This window comes from Cervus canadensis, chromosome 29 (genome assembly GCF_019320065.1).
Source record: "Cervus canadensis isolate Bull #8, Minnesota chromosome 29, ASM1932006v1, whole genome shotgun sequence".
NCBI classification, from domain to species: Eukaryota; Metazoa; Chordata; class Mammalia; order Artiodactyla; family Cervidae; genus Cervus; species Cervus canadensis.
This window is the reverse complement of record NC_057414.1, coordinates 24485560-24499471: the sequence shown is the minus strand read 5'-3', so window position 1 is coordinate 24499471 and position 13912 is coordinate 24485560. Positions and strand designations below refer to the sequence as shown.

The 13912-nt window shown below is 44.4% G+C and overlaps 1 protein-coding gene across 1 annotated transcript; it reads right to left on the bottom strand.

The window, feature by feature from the left end:
• Window positions 1-1453: 1453 nt before the first annotated feature.
• LOC122431214 (serum amyloid A-4 protein) lies at window positions 1454-12825 on the bottom strand. The gene is made up of 5 exons (XM_043452368.1): window positions 12640-12825; window positions 8404-8520; window positions 7889-7983; window positions 3291-3429; window positions 1454-2908 (listed from the first exon to the last, which is right to left on the bottom strand). Exons 3-5 carry the CDS (start codon window positions 7977-7979, stop codon window positions 2746-2748), a joined length of 393 nt encoding a protein of 130 aa, XP_043308303.1. The 5' UTR covers window positions 7980-7983; window positions 8404-8520; window positions 12640-12825; the 3' UTR covers window positions 1454-2745.
• Between the last annotated feature and the right edge of the window lie 1087 nt (window positions 12826-13912).

The following is a 13912-nucleotide window of genomic DNA, read 5'->3' as shown; positions in this document are numbered from 1 at the left end:
ATGACCAGGAAGGCCTCTCTCAAGAAAGACTGATCTCAGGAGAGACAGGTGAGAAACACACAGTCATGTGAAGAACAAGCAGAAGAGTGTTCTGAGCAGAGAAAATGTCATATGCAAAGGTCCTGTGCCAAATAAAATCTTGGCTTGCTGGTGAGATGGAAGGGCAGGGAGCCTGGGAGGGTGTGGCATCAGATGATGCTGGAGGGTGGCCAGGGACAGCTCACACTGGATTACATTCTGAGGGAAATGGGAACCCGTGGAAGAATTTAAGCACAGAAGAGACATGACCTGCATATCATTTGTATGCTAGACTGAGAGGTAAGGTAAATACAGGCTCTCTTTTACCCAAGACAGTTTCAGTTTATTTCTGCCATATATGTATTATCATCAATAATGCCCTTTTCCTCAGTGGAAAGTGACTCGGTTTAGATGAAAAATTAATCAGTCAACTTAAGCAGAGGGGGAAGCCATGAAGATGGGGAGACTGGTTAGACAGCTGTTGCAGGAACCCAGGAGAGAAATGGTGTGGCCAGGAGCACAGAGATGCATGTGAGAGCAGGCTGATGGACGAGAGATGAACTTTGGAAGTTGAATCACAGGACTTGTTAGTGGACTGGATGTGGGGTAAAGGGAAGGGAAGCATCAAGGGCATGCCTCAATTTCTGGACTGAGCAACAGAGAGAATAATCAGATCATTTACTTAAATGGAGGGGCCTGACTGTGAAGAATTCTGGTGGGGGAGATGAGAGCTCACTTTGGGACACATTGAGTGTGAAATCTCTGGAAGTCACCCAATCAGAGATTTCTAGAGGCTGAAATGGAGAGGCCTGAGGGTGAAAAGTTCTGGAGGCAAATGAGAGTTCCCTTTGGGACATACGAGTGTGAGATCTCGGGAAGCCATCCAAGCAGAGGTGTCTAGAGGCCAATCAAATGTATAAACACAGATTTGGGAAATCAGGTTCTGAGTGGGGAGGTATAATTTTCAGAGCCATCAGCATATAGATACTATTTGCTATACTTGTTGGGGAGACTATAGACATAAAAAAGTGGAAGTAAAAAAAAAAAGTAAGAACCCAGAACCAAGTCTGAAGCACCCTTAGGGTTTGGGGAGATGAAAAGACCCAGATAAGGAGATAAAAGAAATTAAAGGGAAACAAAAGGAGGGTGAACAAAAGCCAAGAGAGAACCTACCAGAAAGGAGGGAGAAGACAACTGTGCTGAGCGTGTCTCAGAGCCTTCCTGATACGAAACAGGAACTTATCAGTTGGCACCATGGAGGTCACTGTGACCAGAGCTGTTTTGCTGACCAGTGGGGACAGAGGTCAGGCTGGTGTGGGTTCTAGTGTGAGTCAGAAGTGAGGAAGCAGAACGTGCAGGTAGACAGACTCTCAAGTCTGACGATAAAGAGGAAGAGGAAAAGGTGAAAGAGTGAAGAGTGACATGGATTGAAGTCTGGGTTTTCAATGTGGGAATTTATTAAGAAATCAGATACTGAGGGTAAGGACTCCGCGAGGCACTGTTCCCATGAGGAGAACAAGCTGTGGTGTGTCTGTAACCAGTCAGGCATCTCCTGAGCACAAGGGCTCTCATGCTGGAGATCCGTGGAGGAGACAGTCCCCACCTCTGAACCCCAGTCTTGACAGCACATCCCTGTCCTCCTGCAGTCAGCCTCACCAGCCTGCAGTCCTGGCTGCTCACCTACTGCAGCTGTGACCTTGAGCAAGGTCCAGATCACTTCCCTCTAAGCCTCATTTCTTCAAGTGAGAACTGCAAAGCCTTTGTGGTAAATCAAATAACTCATGTAGAGTCAGAACATTTGCAATGAAAGAAAATGGTGGCCTCTATAATTACTATGCCTCAGCTTCCCACACCCCAGCAGAGTTTGGATCGCCATCCGTCTGTGCTTCTGAGGAGGCTTCTCGTTAACTGCATTGGAAGTGTATATCCATATAGCTGACATTCACTCTAGAAGTGAAAATAGTATTTTGTTTCACCCAAAGATAGTGAGGATAAAGGTAAGGGAAACTCATCTGAGAATGATTTCTTAGGTTACATGAGCTGAGACCAGTTAACAGTTGGGTCAGGGGTAGGCTCTGGTGTTGATGAGAAATAATTGGAGTCTAAGATGCAGTTTCCAGGACAGGTGTCGTGGGACTGGTCTTCCCAAAGCAAATGTGCCTTCTTGATTTGGGAAGAGATCCCTGGGGATAAGGCCTGGAGTGAAGCGGGGTCAGGATGCAACTGGCTGGGCAGTGGAGAGTCGGGACCCAGAGAGGCCTGAAGCAGCAACACAGTGACTGGGGAGGAAGAAGAGGCCATGGGGCTGCCCAGGCTTGTGCCCGAGTCAGGCCCCGCCACCGAGGAGCCCAGCGTGATGGCCAGTGCTCTCCCAGCTCAGGCTTACTCAGGAGGAGAAACTGGGGTTCTGAGAGTACTGGGGTGCAATGGGGCCATGTGAACACAGGGCAGGGGTCCAGGTCACCGGGGATTCCTGGGACCCTCCAGTCACAGGCTCATCCTCCACAGAGCTTTCACCTTCCGTATGGTGCCAGGAGGCCTTTCTCCCCAGAGTCTGACTCAAAGACTCCAGTTTCCATCAACATCTTCAGTTCCGCAAACGTTTATTGGGCAGCTCTGAGTACGTGTCTCAGTTCCTGGGATGACAGAGCTCAGTCACACTCCCTGTTTTTGGAGAAGTGATGTGTGGCTCACAGCCTAGTCCCTCGAGAACAGAGGGTGCAAGACTCAGTATTTCTTCGGTAGGCCTTCAGGTCTGAAGTGACCTGGGTCTTGGCCGCTCCGGCCCCATTCCGCAGCTCTCCGGTTGGACACCTGGCCCTCCAACCCAGTGCTGTCTCTTCCAAGGTAAATCTGGTGTAAGAATCCTTGAAGGTAATCCCCGACACTGCTGGAAGGAAGGGAGACAGGAGAATTTCAGCTGGGTCGCTTGAGACAGCTTTGTCCTCTGACTCCTTTCTCCTCTTGCAGACAAAGCAGTGTCTTCGAGAGGAGAGTAGAAAAGCCCACCCTCAAGAAGGAGGGCTAACATATGCACCCTCTTGGGCAAAGCCCTGGTTATTAGTTCTTCAAATACCCTGAATCAGGCTTCTTTAGTGACCCCTCGCTTTCTCCTTGGCAGTGAGGGGAGACACCTCTGCACCCATATCCTGCCCTGGCTCTGCTGGCCATGCGGATGCCAGGAGTAGGGGCAGGAGGAGGCTGGGCCACAGAGCCCCCTGACTCTCTGGAAACAGACAAGCTCCGCTCAGCGCCCTCAGGAGCCCTGATACCTGATGATTTTTGCAGCCCAGACGCCCCCGGGGCCCCTTTGAGCAGCCTCATAGTTCCCTCGAGCGTGGAAGTATCTGCCTGAATTTTGGTAATTGGCTTCTCTCATGTCCCAGTAGGCTCTCCACAAATCCGAAGCCCCTGTAAGGAGACAAAACAACAACAGTAACATGGGGACATATTGGAGAAGTGCGGGAATGAGAATTCTCCCCTGCTTTTCGGATTTTGACTCTTGACAAAGTGGTCCTTTGAAATCGTAGATTGAAATGCATATTCCTTACTGTGGATCGGCTCCCGCTGTAACTGTAAGGAGAGCCCTTTACAGTGAGCTGGGTCAGACTGGGTGGGGCTGTGGTGCTCTGGGCTGTCTGATGCGGGGTTGTGTGTACTGGGTACAAAGATGTGACAGTCATACAAGGCATGTGATAATGGAGACTGATGCTTCAGATGTACGATCAGGACTATGTGAGGGAGGAGGTGAGAGGAGAGGGTTCTCCACGTTTTACAGCTACCACACTCCGTAAGAAAAGCGCAAACTCTGAAATATACTGACCCAAGGAATGAAATTCTATTTACAGAAAAACTTTGCAATGGCCCCCCAAAACTCTTTTTTAAAAACTGATATTCAGGATTTCCCTGGTGGTACAGGGATGGGGGTCCACCTGCCAAAGCAGGGGACACGGGTTCGATCTCTGGTCTGGGAGGATTCCACATGCCGCATGTCTCAACTACTGAGCCCACACTCTAGAGCCTGCAAGCCACAGCTTCTGAGCCTGTGTGCCGGAGCCTGGGCTCAGGAACAAGGGAAGCCCCAGCAATGAGAAGCCCATACTCTGCAATGAAGAGTAGACCCCGCTCGCTATAACTAGAGAAAGTCCTCCTGCAGCAGTGAAGACCCAGGGCAACTAAAATTAAGAAATAAATAATTTTTAAAAACTGATATTCAAATAAAATAGGTAAACAACAAGGACGTACTATATAGTACCTGTGTGTGTGTGCTCCTCAGTCGTGTCTGACTCTTTGTGACCCTATGGACTGTAGCCCACCAGGCTCCTCTGTCCATGGGATTTCCCAGGCAAGAATACTGGAGAGGGTTGCCACTTCCTCCTCCAGGGGATCTTCCCGAGCCAGGGATCGAATTTGCATCTCTTGTGTCTCCTGCATTGGCAGGCGGCTTCTTTACCACTGAGCCACCTGGGAAGTCCCACTATATAGCACAGGGGACTATATTCAATATATTGTAAAACCTATAATGGAAAAGAATCTGCAAAGGAATATATATATATACACACACACTACTGAATCACTTTGCTGTATACCTGAAACACTATAAATCGATTATACTTCAATAAAATAAATAAAAAAATTTTAATGGAAATATTTTTTTTAAACCTGGTATTCAGAGAATACAATGAAAAAGAGAATAACACATGGGTTCAAAATCAGAAAGATTGAATTTGTCAAATATCAACACAAAAATTACAAAGAATTCAATTGCAAAATTAATAGCATCACCTCCAGTCCTGCATAAGGAGCTTAAATGTCAGCACTCCATTGTAACAATTAAAAAGCTGAACAGATTGAAAATGCAGCAACTCTTCTTGGATCCACAAGAAGGGGAGGACACAGGGCATATCATTGCTTCCAAGGCTGGAGAGATGAACAGGTGGACATAGAGAGGGGAGGCCTTTTGGACCAGAAACTCGGGAGCAGAAACTGGTGAGGAAACCCGTGCTAGGGGTAGAAAGACCTGAACCAGAATTGACAAGTTTCTGGAGGTTCGGTGGAGACAACTCTGAGAGTAAAACCTCCTAGGGGACCCAGACATTATTAGGCCCCATAATATTGTAAGAGTTACCTTCAAGAGCTCAACCAGATTCTCACAGAAACTATTGTTAAAAATTTTCCAAAAATTTCCCTTGAGCTTCTCACAGGAGGAGAGGAAAAGGAACCATTTTGAAACATGCCAGAGTTCTCTGTTCTCAATAGGCCTCCCTCAGAAAACTCTGTGCTATCAGAATCTAAGTGATCTGGGGAAAGGAAATAACCAGCTCCAGCCCACTCCAGCCATCCTGCCCCAGTTGAAGGATAGAAAAAGCCAGAAACACCTGTGAAGTTCACAGTCTAGAGCCACGGGCTCATCAAAAAGAACTGAGACCTAGTCAGAGGTCTGGGCTTCCCAGGCAGCACGAGTAGTAAAGAACCCGCCTGCCAATGCAGGAGACATAAGAGACAGGGGTTCGATCCCTGGGTCAGGAAGATCCCCTGGAGGAGGGCATGGCAACCCACTCCAGCTTTCTTGCCTATTAGAATCCCACGGACAGAGGAGCCTGTGGCTACAGTCTATGGGGTCGCAAAGAATCGGACACGACTGAGGCGACTTGGCACACAGCATCCAGTAATGCTTCCCCAATCTCCAGATGACAAAGGCCTATTTAGAGCAGTTCCTTCTACCAGGTACATCAAGTCTGGCTCTTAAGAAAAAATTACAAAGCATACCAAAATGCAAACAACGCAGTTAAGAGAGACATGGCAGGCAATGGAACCAGGCCTGGTAGGGATGTTGGAATTACCAGACTGGGAATTTAAAACACCTATGATTAATACTTTAAGAGATCAAAAGACAAAGTAGTCAACATGCAAGAAAGGATGGGTAATGTAAGCAGAGAGATAGAAATGCTAAGAAAGAAAAAACTAATGCTAGAGATGAATAAAACACCATAACAGAAATGAAGACTGCATTCTATTGGCGTATTAGCAGAATAGACACAGTTGAGAAAAGAGTCTCCATGACAAAAATACCTCAATAGAATCCTCAAAAATCAAAGGGCAGAGAATAAAGATTGCCAAAACCAAGACAGAATACACAAGCACCATGGAACAACTACAAAAAGAATAACATACGTGTGTGGGATAACCAGAAGGAAAGAAACAGAGAAAGGAAAACAGGAAATATTTGAAATGATAATGACCGAGAAGTCCCCAAATTAATGTCAGACATCGACCACAGACCCAGGAAGCTCAGAAAACACCAAGCAGAATGAAAAAAAGAAACCCTCAAAACCCCCCCTGCAAACAGTCTACACTTGGGCATATACAGAAAATCAAAGATTAAAAAATAAAATTCTGAAAGAAGTCAAAAGGAAAAAATAGTTACCTATAGAAGAACAAAGACAAGAATTACATGACTTCTCCTTAGAACTCATGCAAACTAAAGAGAATAGAGTGAAATATTTAGTGCTGAGAGAAAAACCACCAACCTAAAATTCTGTACCCTGTGAAGTTACACTTCAAAAGTGAAGGAGAAAGAAAGACTTCCTCAAAAAAATTAAGGAAATTTGTTGGCATAGACCCGCCTTGCAAGAAATGCTAAAAGAAGTTCTTTAGAGAGGAGGAAAATAGTACAGGTCAGAAACTCAGATGTACATTAAAAAAGGAAGAGCATTGAAGAAGAAATACTGAAGATAAAACAAAATTAAAAACAATACGTGCAGATCAAAGTATTGCAACAATTGACCACATAATATTCCTGCTTTAACAAGTAGCCAATAAGCTTCATTTCCCATCAAGAATGGCAGGTCAGGGGCTTCCCTGGTGGTCCAGAGGTGAGGAATCTGCCTGCCAATGCAGGGGACACATGGTCCCCACAAGTATCCCTGGTCCAGGAAGATCCCACACACCTCTGATCAACTAAGCCCCTGTGCCACAATCACCTAAGTATACGCACCTACAACCCGCACTCTGCAACAAGAGAAGCCACGGCAATGAAAAGACCTGCACACTGCAGCAAAGAGGAGCCCCCCGCCCCTCACCACAGCTAGAGAAAGCCCATGCAGCAACAGAGACCCATCACAACCAAAATAAGTAAACCAATAAATCTTTAATAATAATTAAAAAAGAATGGCAGATTAGGTTTGCTTCCTGGCCCTATCTCAGTCCTAGGGTGGCAGATCAGTGGGACTTTGCACTTTTTATTGTGTGGATAAGCGTGAGGGTTTGATTTCCATGAGCTCTGCCTTGAAACCATTGGCCGTTTGCTTGGGTACAGGATGGGATCTTCCTTCCAAGCACAGGTCTTCTCTTTCCCAGACACCCTCTCTCCTTGAAGTAGGGCATGATGTTTATTCAGCTCACCCTTTCCCTGGACATTCCACCCTTGGGGACATACCAAGTTCCCAGGTAAACTTCAAGACTGAGAAATTTGCCATTTATGAGTCCCCACAAGTATTCTTGCCCAGGAAACCCCATGGACAGAGGAACCTGGCAGGCTACAGTCCATGGGGTTGCAAAAGAGTTGGAGATGACTTAGCAACTAAACAGCAAAAACAAGGAGCTCACCCCTTGGAAGTCCTGGCTGCCTTGGAAGTCCTACTCGCTGCCTGCTACCAGCAAGGACAGGCTGGGTTCAAAGCATCTTTGACCTGGGGTCTGGAGAAGCCCTTGGCGGGTGCTGAGTCAGACCAGCATGGAAGGAGACACCCTCCAGCTCTCACCCATTTATGGTTTCTCAAAGGAGCATCCACATCTGTGGTGTGTGGTCTCTGCTCAGAGTGAATCCTGGGGTCAGCTGGGTGTGCCCTTCATCCTCGGGGGCTCTTACCTTGCACAGCCTCCTTGAAGAATGAATACCAGCCTTCACCGGTGACTCCCATGATCAAGGTACAGAAAAGAATGCCTATGAAGAGCTTCATTGTGCTGATGTGAAAGAAAGAGAAGGTCAGAGATGTACAACAATGGTATATAAGATAGAGAGATGTTTTGCGATTTTGTATTTCAAAGATAGCTTAGTTCCCAATTCCCATTTACTCTTTTTAGAATTATTACTGTAGGACAACTTGAAATGGGTTTTAGGAAGAAGCATAAATCCTTAATTCTCAGTCCAGATCTCTAGAAAGACTCAGAGGGTTCTGCCAGAATTTTATTTGTTCGTGGTCAATCTGTCATCCAATAAAGCAGAATAAAGTAGATTCATAGCATTTCCTGAGGTCCTGCTCTGCCCAGCAGATCCAATAATGAGTAGAAAACACTTCTCCCCAACTGAAATTTATCAGTTATGGGAGAAAAAGCTCTCCAAAGAGAAAAACGACAGAATTACTCCCCAGAAAAGAATCTCACCTGTGTCCTTTCTCCAGCTGAAATTCGGCAGTTGGTATCTCTCCTGGCTTTGGTGTTAGTGGGAGGAGAGGTCTTAAATCCAGTGTGCATCAGTGATGTCTGTCTTGCTCAATTCTTCTGTGTAAATAAATTAGCCTATTGAATAATAGTATTTTCCTTATTCTCAAGCAGCTTTTTTCGAATGAGTCATTCAAGACATTTGTGTTCTGGCAGTTTTTCCTAATTGACTTATTCTCTTTTTAGTCGTATTTGAACAGAAGAGAGTTGTATTTGAAGAATCAAGTGTGGGAGGACACAGGTCCTTCTCCACTTTACTCCCTTCTCATCCCTGTTTGGAAAAGGGATCTCTCCCCTCTCCAGGTTACACATAGGTATTATGTAATACCAGATTACACATAGGTATTATGCTGTTAAGAGGTGATCAATGTGATTAGCAAAGGAAATGTTTACTTCTCTTGGGGTTTCTGTCTAAGGCACATGAGGACACAGGACAAGCAAGATTTGTCAACTCCACCAGCAATGATATGAGGTAATGATTAATTATTCTGGGAGAACAGAAGGAACGGCATGAAGTAGGGTTTCTAGGCAGTACCCTTGATACAGATTAAAACAAAAAAACAAAAAAATCTGTGTGTGTGTGTATACATCCCTTTCATACAAATATACATGGTTTTGTACTCTTTTAACTAAATATATATTGGAGGTCCTCCCTGGGTTTTTTTAAAACCCTTATTTAAAAAAATAGCTACACAGCATTCCATTGTAGGATGGACAACAATTTATACAATACTGATGGCCATTTCAGATGTTTCTAGTCTTCTGTTAATGAAAATAACCATGAATTTTTGACTCTGTGTATGTATATATACATATATACATGTATATATGATAAATTTCTAAAAAAGGAATTATGGGGGAAAGTGTAGCTCTTTACATTTATTTATATATGTTGCAAATTGCCTTCTGTCAGAAGCTCTATAAATCTTCACTCCCACCAGAAATGTCCCGCAGCATCTCCCAAACAACCCTCTATCAAACTTTTTGGTCTTTGAAATTTTGGTAAATAAAATACAATTCAGTGTAATTTAACTTGCATTTCTATTGTTATGAGTTTGGTTTCACAGTTTTTCCTCTGTATAAGAACCATTTGTATTTTCTAGCAAATGTGAATTCATTTCTTGTATTTTAATATTTGTATTGGTTTGTTGGATTTTTTATCAATTTGTAAGAATTTTATTATATAGAAAAAAGTAGAACTTTATGAGTTACAAACACTTTCCCAGCTTATTATTTACCCTTTGACTATGGTTGCTCATGTTTACCAAAATTTTCTTTATGTTCTTCTCTTTTTTTTAAACTTTTCTTTAGTGTCTTCTGAATTTTGTCCTATAGCTGGAGAGGCTTTCCTTGCTTTGATTTATAAAATAACTTTTCCATGTGTTCTTTATGTATTATATATTTTGTTATTTATTTAAAAATATTTAGTACATTTGGAACTTGACCTAACATCATTTGGAAAGTATATTTTCAATTTAATTTTAAGATGGCCACCCAGTTGTTTCAATCCCATTCATTGACTAATCCCTGTTTTACCCATTAGTTTGACAGGCAACCTTTAATGCTAAATTACCATATACACTTGTGTCTAATTCTGAGTTGCAAGAATCAATTTTTCTATGTTTGGGTCAGTACTACATCGTTCTATTTACTAAGTCTTTATTCAATGCACTAAATGCCTTCATCATTCTTCCTTTTCAGAGGAAGTAGTTGGGATTTACTTTCTATAATTTTTTTAACTTATTTTCGTATCCAGAAGCACAGCTGAGTGATTAAACAGTATTTGTGGCTCATGCACCTGTCCCAATGCTCTCCTTGACTGTGGCGATGTTTCAACTGGTGTCTGGTGTGTCCAGGAGTCCCCTTCCACAGCTATATTCTCTCTTAAACCCACTCCACTTAGTCCTTCAGGCCACTCTTCACTGCAGCCACCTTGGTGAGATTGGCAAGGATTCCATTCTGCTAATCCAAAGGTCATTCTCTCCACTACGTGGCAGCATCTGACATGGCTGATCAATAACTGTGTCCACGGGGATTCGGGAATGCCACACTCTCCTGGCTTCCTTCCATCCACAAAAGCTGTTCCTCTTCAGTGTTTCCGTTGGCTCCTCCTCCTCCAGACTTCTAACCGATGAAGACCCTTTGCAGCACCTTCACCTCTTCTCTTTTCAGCCTTTATTCACATTCTGAGGGAGCTCAACCAGGCCTTTGAGTATAAGCTCCAAAAGGCCAGGATCTTATCTGTGATTGGTCTTCACACAAAAATCCACTGCTTCAAACAATGCCTGGGACACAACAAGTACTTATTAAATATTTGCTGAATGAACACATGAAAAAACTTTTTTGAATGTTTGAAATAGTTCCTAATTCAAATCACATGTTTAAAAATGATAAGTAGTTCAATACAGCTATAGAATGAATTGAAATCATAGGACATAAGACTGAAAAGATTGGATACACAGACTATCTTGTCTAAAAAAAACAGTAAATATCGTGAACTGGAGGGAGGAAGAAAAAAGATGTGTATGTATGCTGCATTCTTCACATTTCATAAAGGGAGCCTCATTATCCAGTTGTTAATATTGGTAAATTTTAAAATAGAAATATAATCCTACTATTCAAAGTTAATAATACTTGAAAGAAGTAAGAAATGGAAAGTATAACAAATGGTGGCCTCTGGGAAGTGGGATTTGGGAAGACTCCCCTTTGCATACATTTCTCAATCATTCTGAAACAATGCATTACTGCTATGATAAAGAAAAAAAAACAAAAAATGGGGTCAGGCCATGGTGAACTTTCACTCATCCTACGATAGACTGTATCCTCTAGTTATAAATCCTCACCATGCATGTTCACATTGACTGACGTTGCTACCCAGGCTCACAGTTGTCAATGACAGGTTCCAGAACAGCAATGACCCACGGGAAAGTGGACCAGATGGGGCAGGATGAGATGAGTGGAAGTTGGGCAAATGCGGAGAAATGTCTCAATGAGGGATCACATCTCAAACTGCTCTGGTCTCTGAAGGGCTCACAAGCCCTGTACCGGAAATCGCAAGTCTGTCCAGCATCTTGATAAATCTTGCTTGGTCTCCACTCCAGCTCCTGAACACATCTTCTACTTTAGAGGACAGAGATGCATCCTCTGGCATCGCTCAATCCCTGAGAGGCTCTCCCCCTTCAGCACAGGTGGAGATCAGCTCTCCCCCTCTGGCCAGAAGAATGGAAGAAAGATAAGGATATATCCCAAGAACTGTCTTATTTCCAAAGCCAGTCATGGGTTTTGCTCTAAGTTTCCATGTCTCTGTTTCACACTGGGATGCTACATGCAGAGGGTCATGGTGTTTCCTTCGTCTAAAAAGCAGGAGACATGGAGCTCTCTACCAGCATCTCTGCGTGCTGGCAGCTCTGACAGTGAGAGATCAAAATGGGGTCAACCAGGACCTCTCTCCCTTCATTCCAACCATTCAGACCTGCTGTCTTGGAGAGAATGTTGCCTCTTATGTTAATTTAGGGAACAAGGCCACACGCAGGCCTTGCTTCCTGGAGCTGGACTGCTGGTACCCAGATTCCATTGTTTCCTAGCTTTTCAAAGTTTTCTTCTCTTGTGGATCTGGCAGAGTCCCAGGAGGAAACAGCCCAAACTGGAATAATTGAGGAGTGTTGCATGAGGGGGCTAATTGCAGAGACAGGCAGGAGTTTGGGAAAGTGACAATGCTTGGAGAAGCCCCCTAAGGCAAGCAGTCGTGAAACATTTCCACCTTGAGGCTTAAAGGGACCAAGGAAGGAGCAGTTAGCCAGAGTGTGTGACAGAAGAGGAGAACAGGTATTGGGGGTGTATTTGAAGAAATGTCTTACATGAAGATTTTTCTTGGGCGCTCCTCACAAATAATGAATGACAAAGTAGGGGACAGTAGGAAAACCTGGGACAGGGCTGCAGGAGACAGGGTGGTGTTGGGCCTGCTCTTCGCAGTGACATCCCAGGAACATCCTTTGACCCCTTAGGTCTCAGCTTCTTCCTCTATGAAATGAGGCTATGACAACAGATGATCTTTAAGGAACATGCTAGATGCCAGGGATACAATAGTGAACAACAATGGGCGAGACTTAGTCCTTATGGAGCTTCCAGTTTGGACTGTATACATATATATATCATACCAAAGAAAATAGATTCACAAACCATTAAGTGCCCTAAGCAGGGATGGCAGAGGTTCTGGCTTCCCCCCAACATCCTTCCATGGTCAGTCAGGGCTGTGGGATCTTGCTTCTCTAAGAGAGGGAAACACGGATGATTCTGCCCTTGATTTCTCTCTGGGCCACAGCAGAGGACATGTCTTCTTCCCGTTTGGAGGTCTCCTGCCCCTGTGAGTCCTCTGGATTCCAGAGCCTTTGTGAAGCAAGAAAGGGCTTCTGCATTCTGCTGTCTGTTTCTAAATGAGTTCCACTCACATCTTGTGTTCTCCGTTTGACTGGCTTCTCTACCTCTGTGTTTTGGAGTTTGCTTATGTTAGTCATTTTTAGTTTTGGTTTTGGTTTTTTCAGGCCGAAATATTGAGTGCCATCTTGGATTTACTTTTGGAGTCACTTCTCTGCTTTTCCCCACATCCACGTGTAATCAGCACCACAGCGGTGGTGGGTCTGGAGGGCTGATCAAAAGTGTAGACCCTAAGGAGCCCTGTTGGGTTCAGATTCACCCTGTGTGAGACCAGGAGCAAAACACTCATCTTTGTTGTGTTCATCCCATCCTCTGTAACATGGGAACAATACTAGTTCTTACCTCAAGAGAGCTCTTGTGAGGATTAAAGGAGAACATACCTGATAAACTCTCAGTCAGCTCTCCCACCCCCAGAGGTGAGCTAGTGCTGTTTCTCTGGGTGAATTCTGCAGCAGCGTCTCTACATTCCAAGCCCTGCAGCTTTTTCACTTCCCCTCATAGACTCACAGACTCATCCTGCACAAAAGCTCACTCAGCAAACCGAACTCTCCCAATGACCCCCCAGGAGAGAGAATGGAGTGGGTTTCTGCTGCTCACACCCTGCACCCCACTTCACAGTCCCCCCAGACACCCCCAAACTTCAAATTGCCCTTTTCAGTGGCCCTCTGACCTCCCCTCACTTACTCTTCCTCCACTGTATGCAGCTCAGCCCTAAATCCTACCCCTAACTTGTGCACTGAAATGATTCTAGGTGCTCAGCAAAGCCTTGTGGAGTCCTCACTTCGAAGGCACCTCAGTGATCAATGTAGGTTATTTGGGCAGAAATGTCATTCTAAACACACACAGCTCTCCACAAGAATGAGATCTTTATCGTGTTACAAATGTGTGTCCTAATGCCTTTAATTGTACATCTATACTAACTTTTATTCCAAATGCTCAACTTCACTGGGCTCCTCCATTCACTCATTCATTCACACACTGAATGGACACTTACTGAGAACACACTGCGGGGACATGA

What these genes read in the sequence shown, in the direction of transcription:
- LOC122431214 (XM_043452368.1), bottom strand. Translation starts at nt 7,979, where the DNA reads ATGAAGCTCTTCATAGGCATTCTTTTCTGTACCTTGATCATGGGAGTC. An exon ending in CTTCAAGGAGGCTGTGCAAG is followed by an intron (nt 3,430 to 7,888) that starts GTAAGAGCCCCC and finishes GTCTCCTTACAG; the next exon opens with GGGCTTCGGATTTGTGGAGA. An exon ending in TGGGCTGCAAAAATCATCAG is followed by an intron (nt 2,909 to 3,290) that starts GTATCAGGGCTC and finishes CCTTCCTTCCAG; the next exon opens with CAGTGTCGGGGATTACCTTC.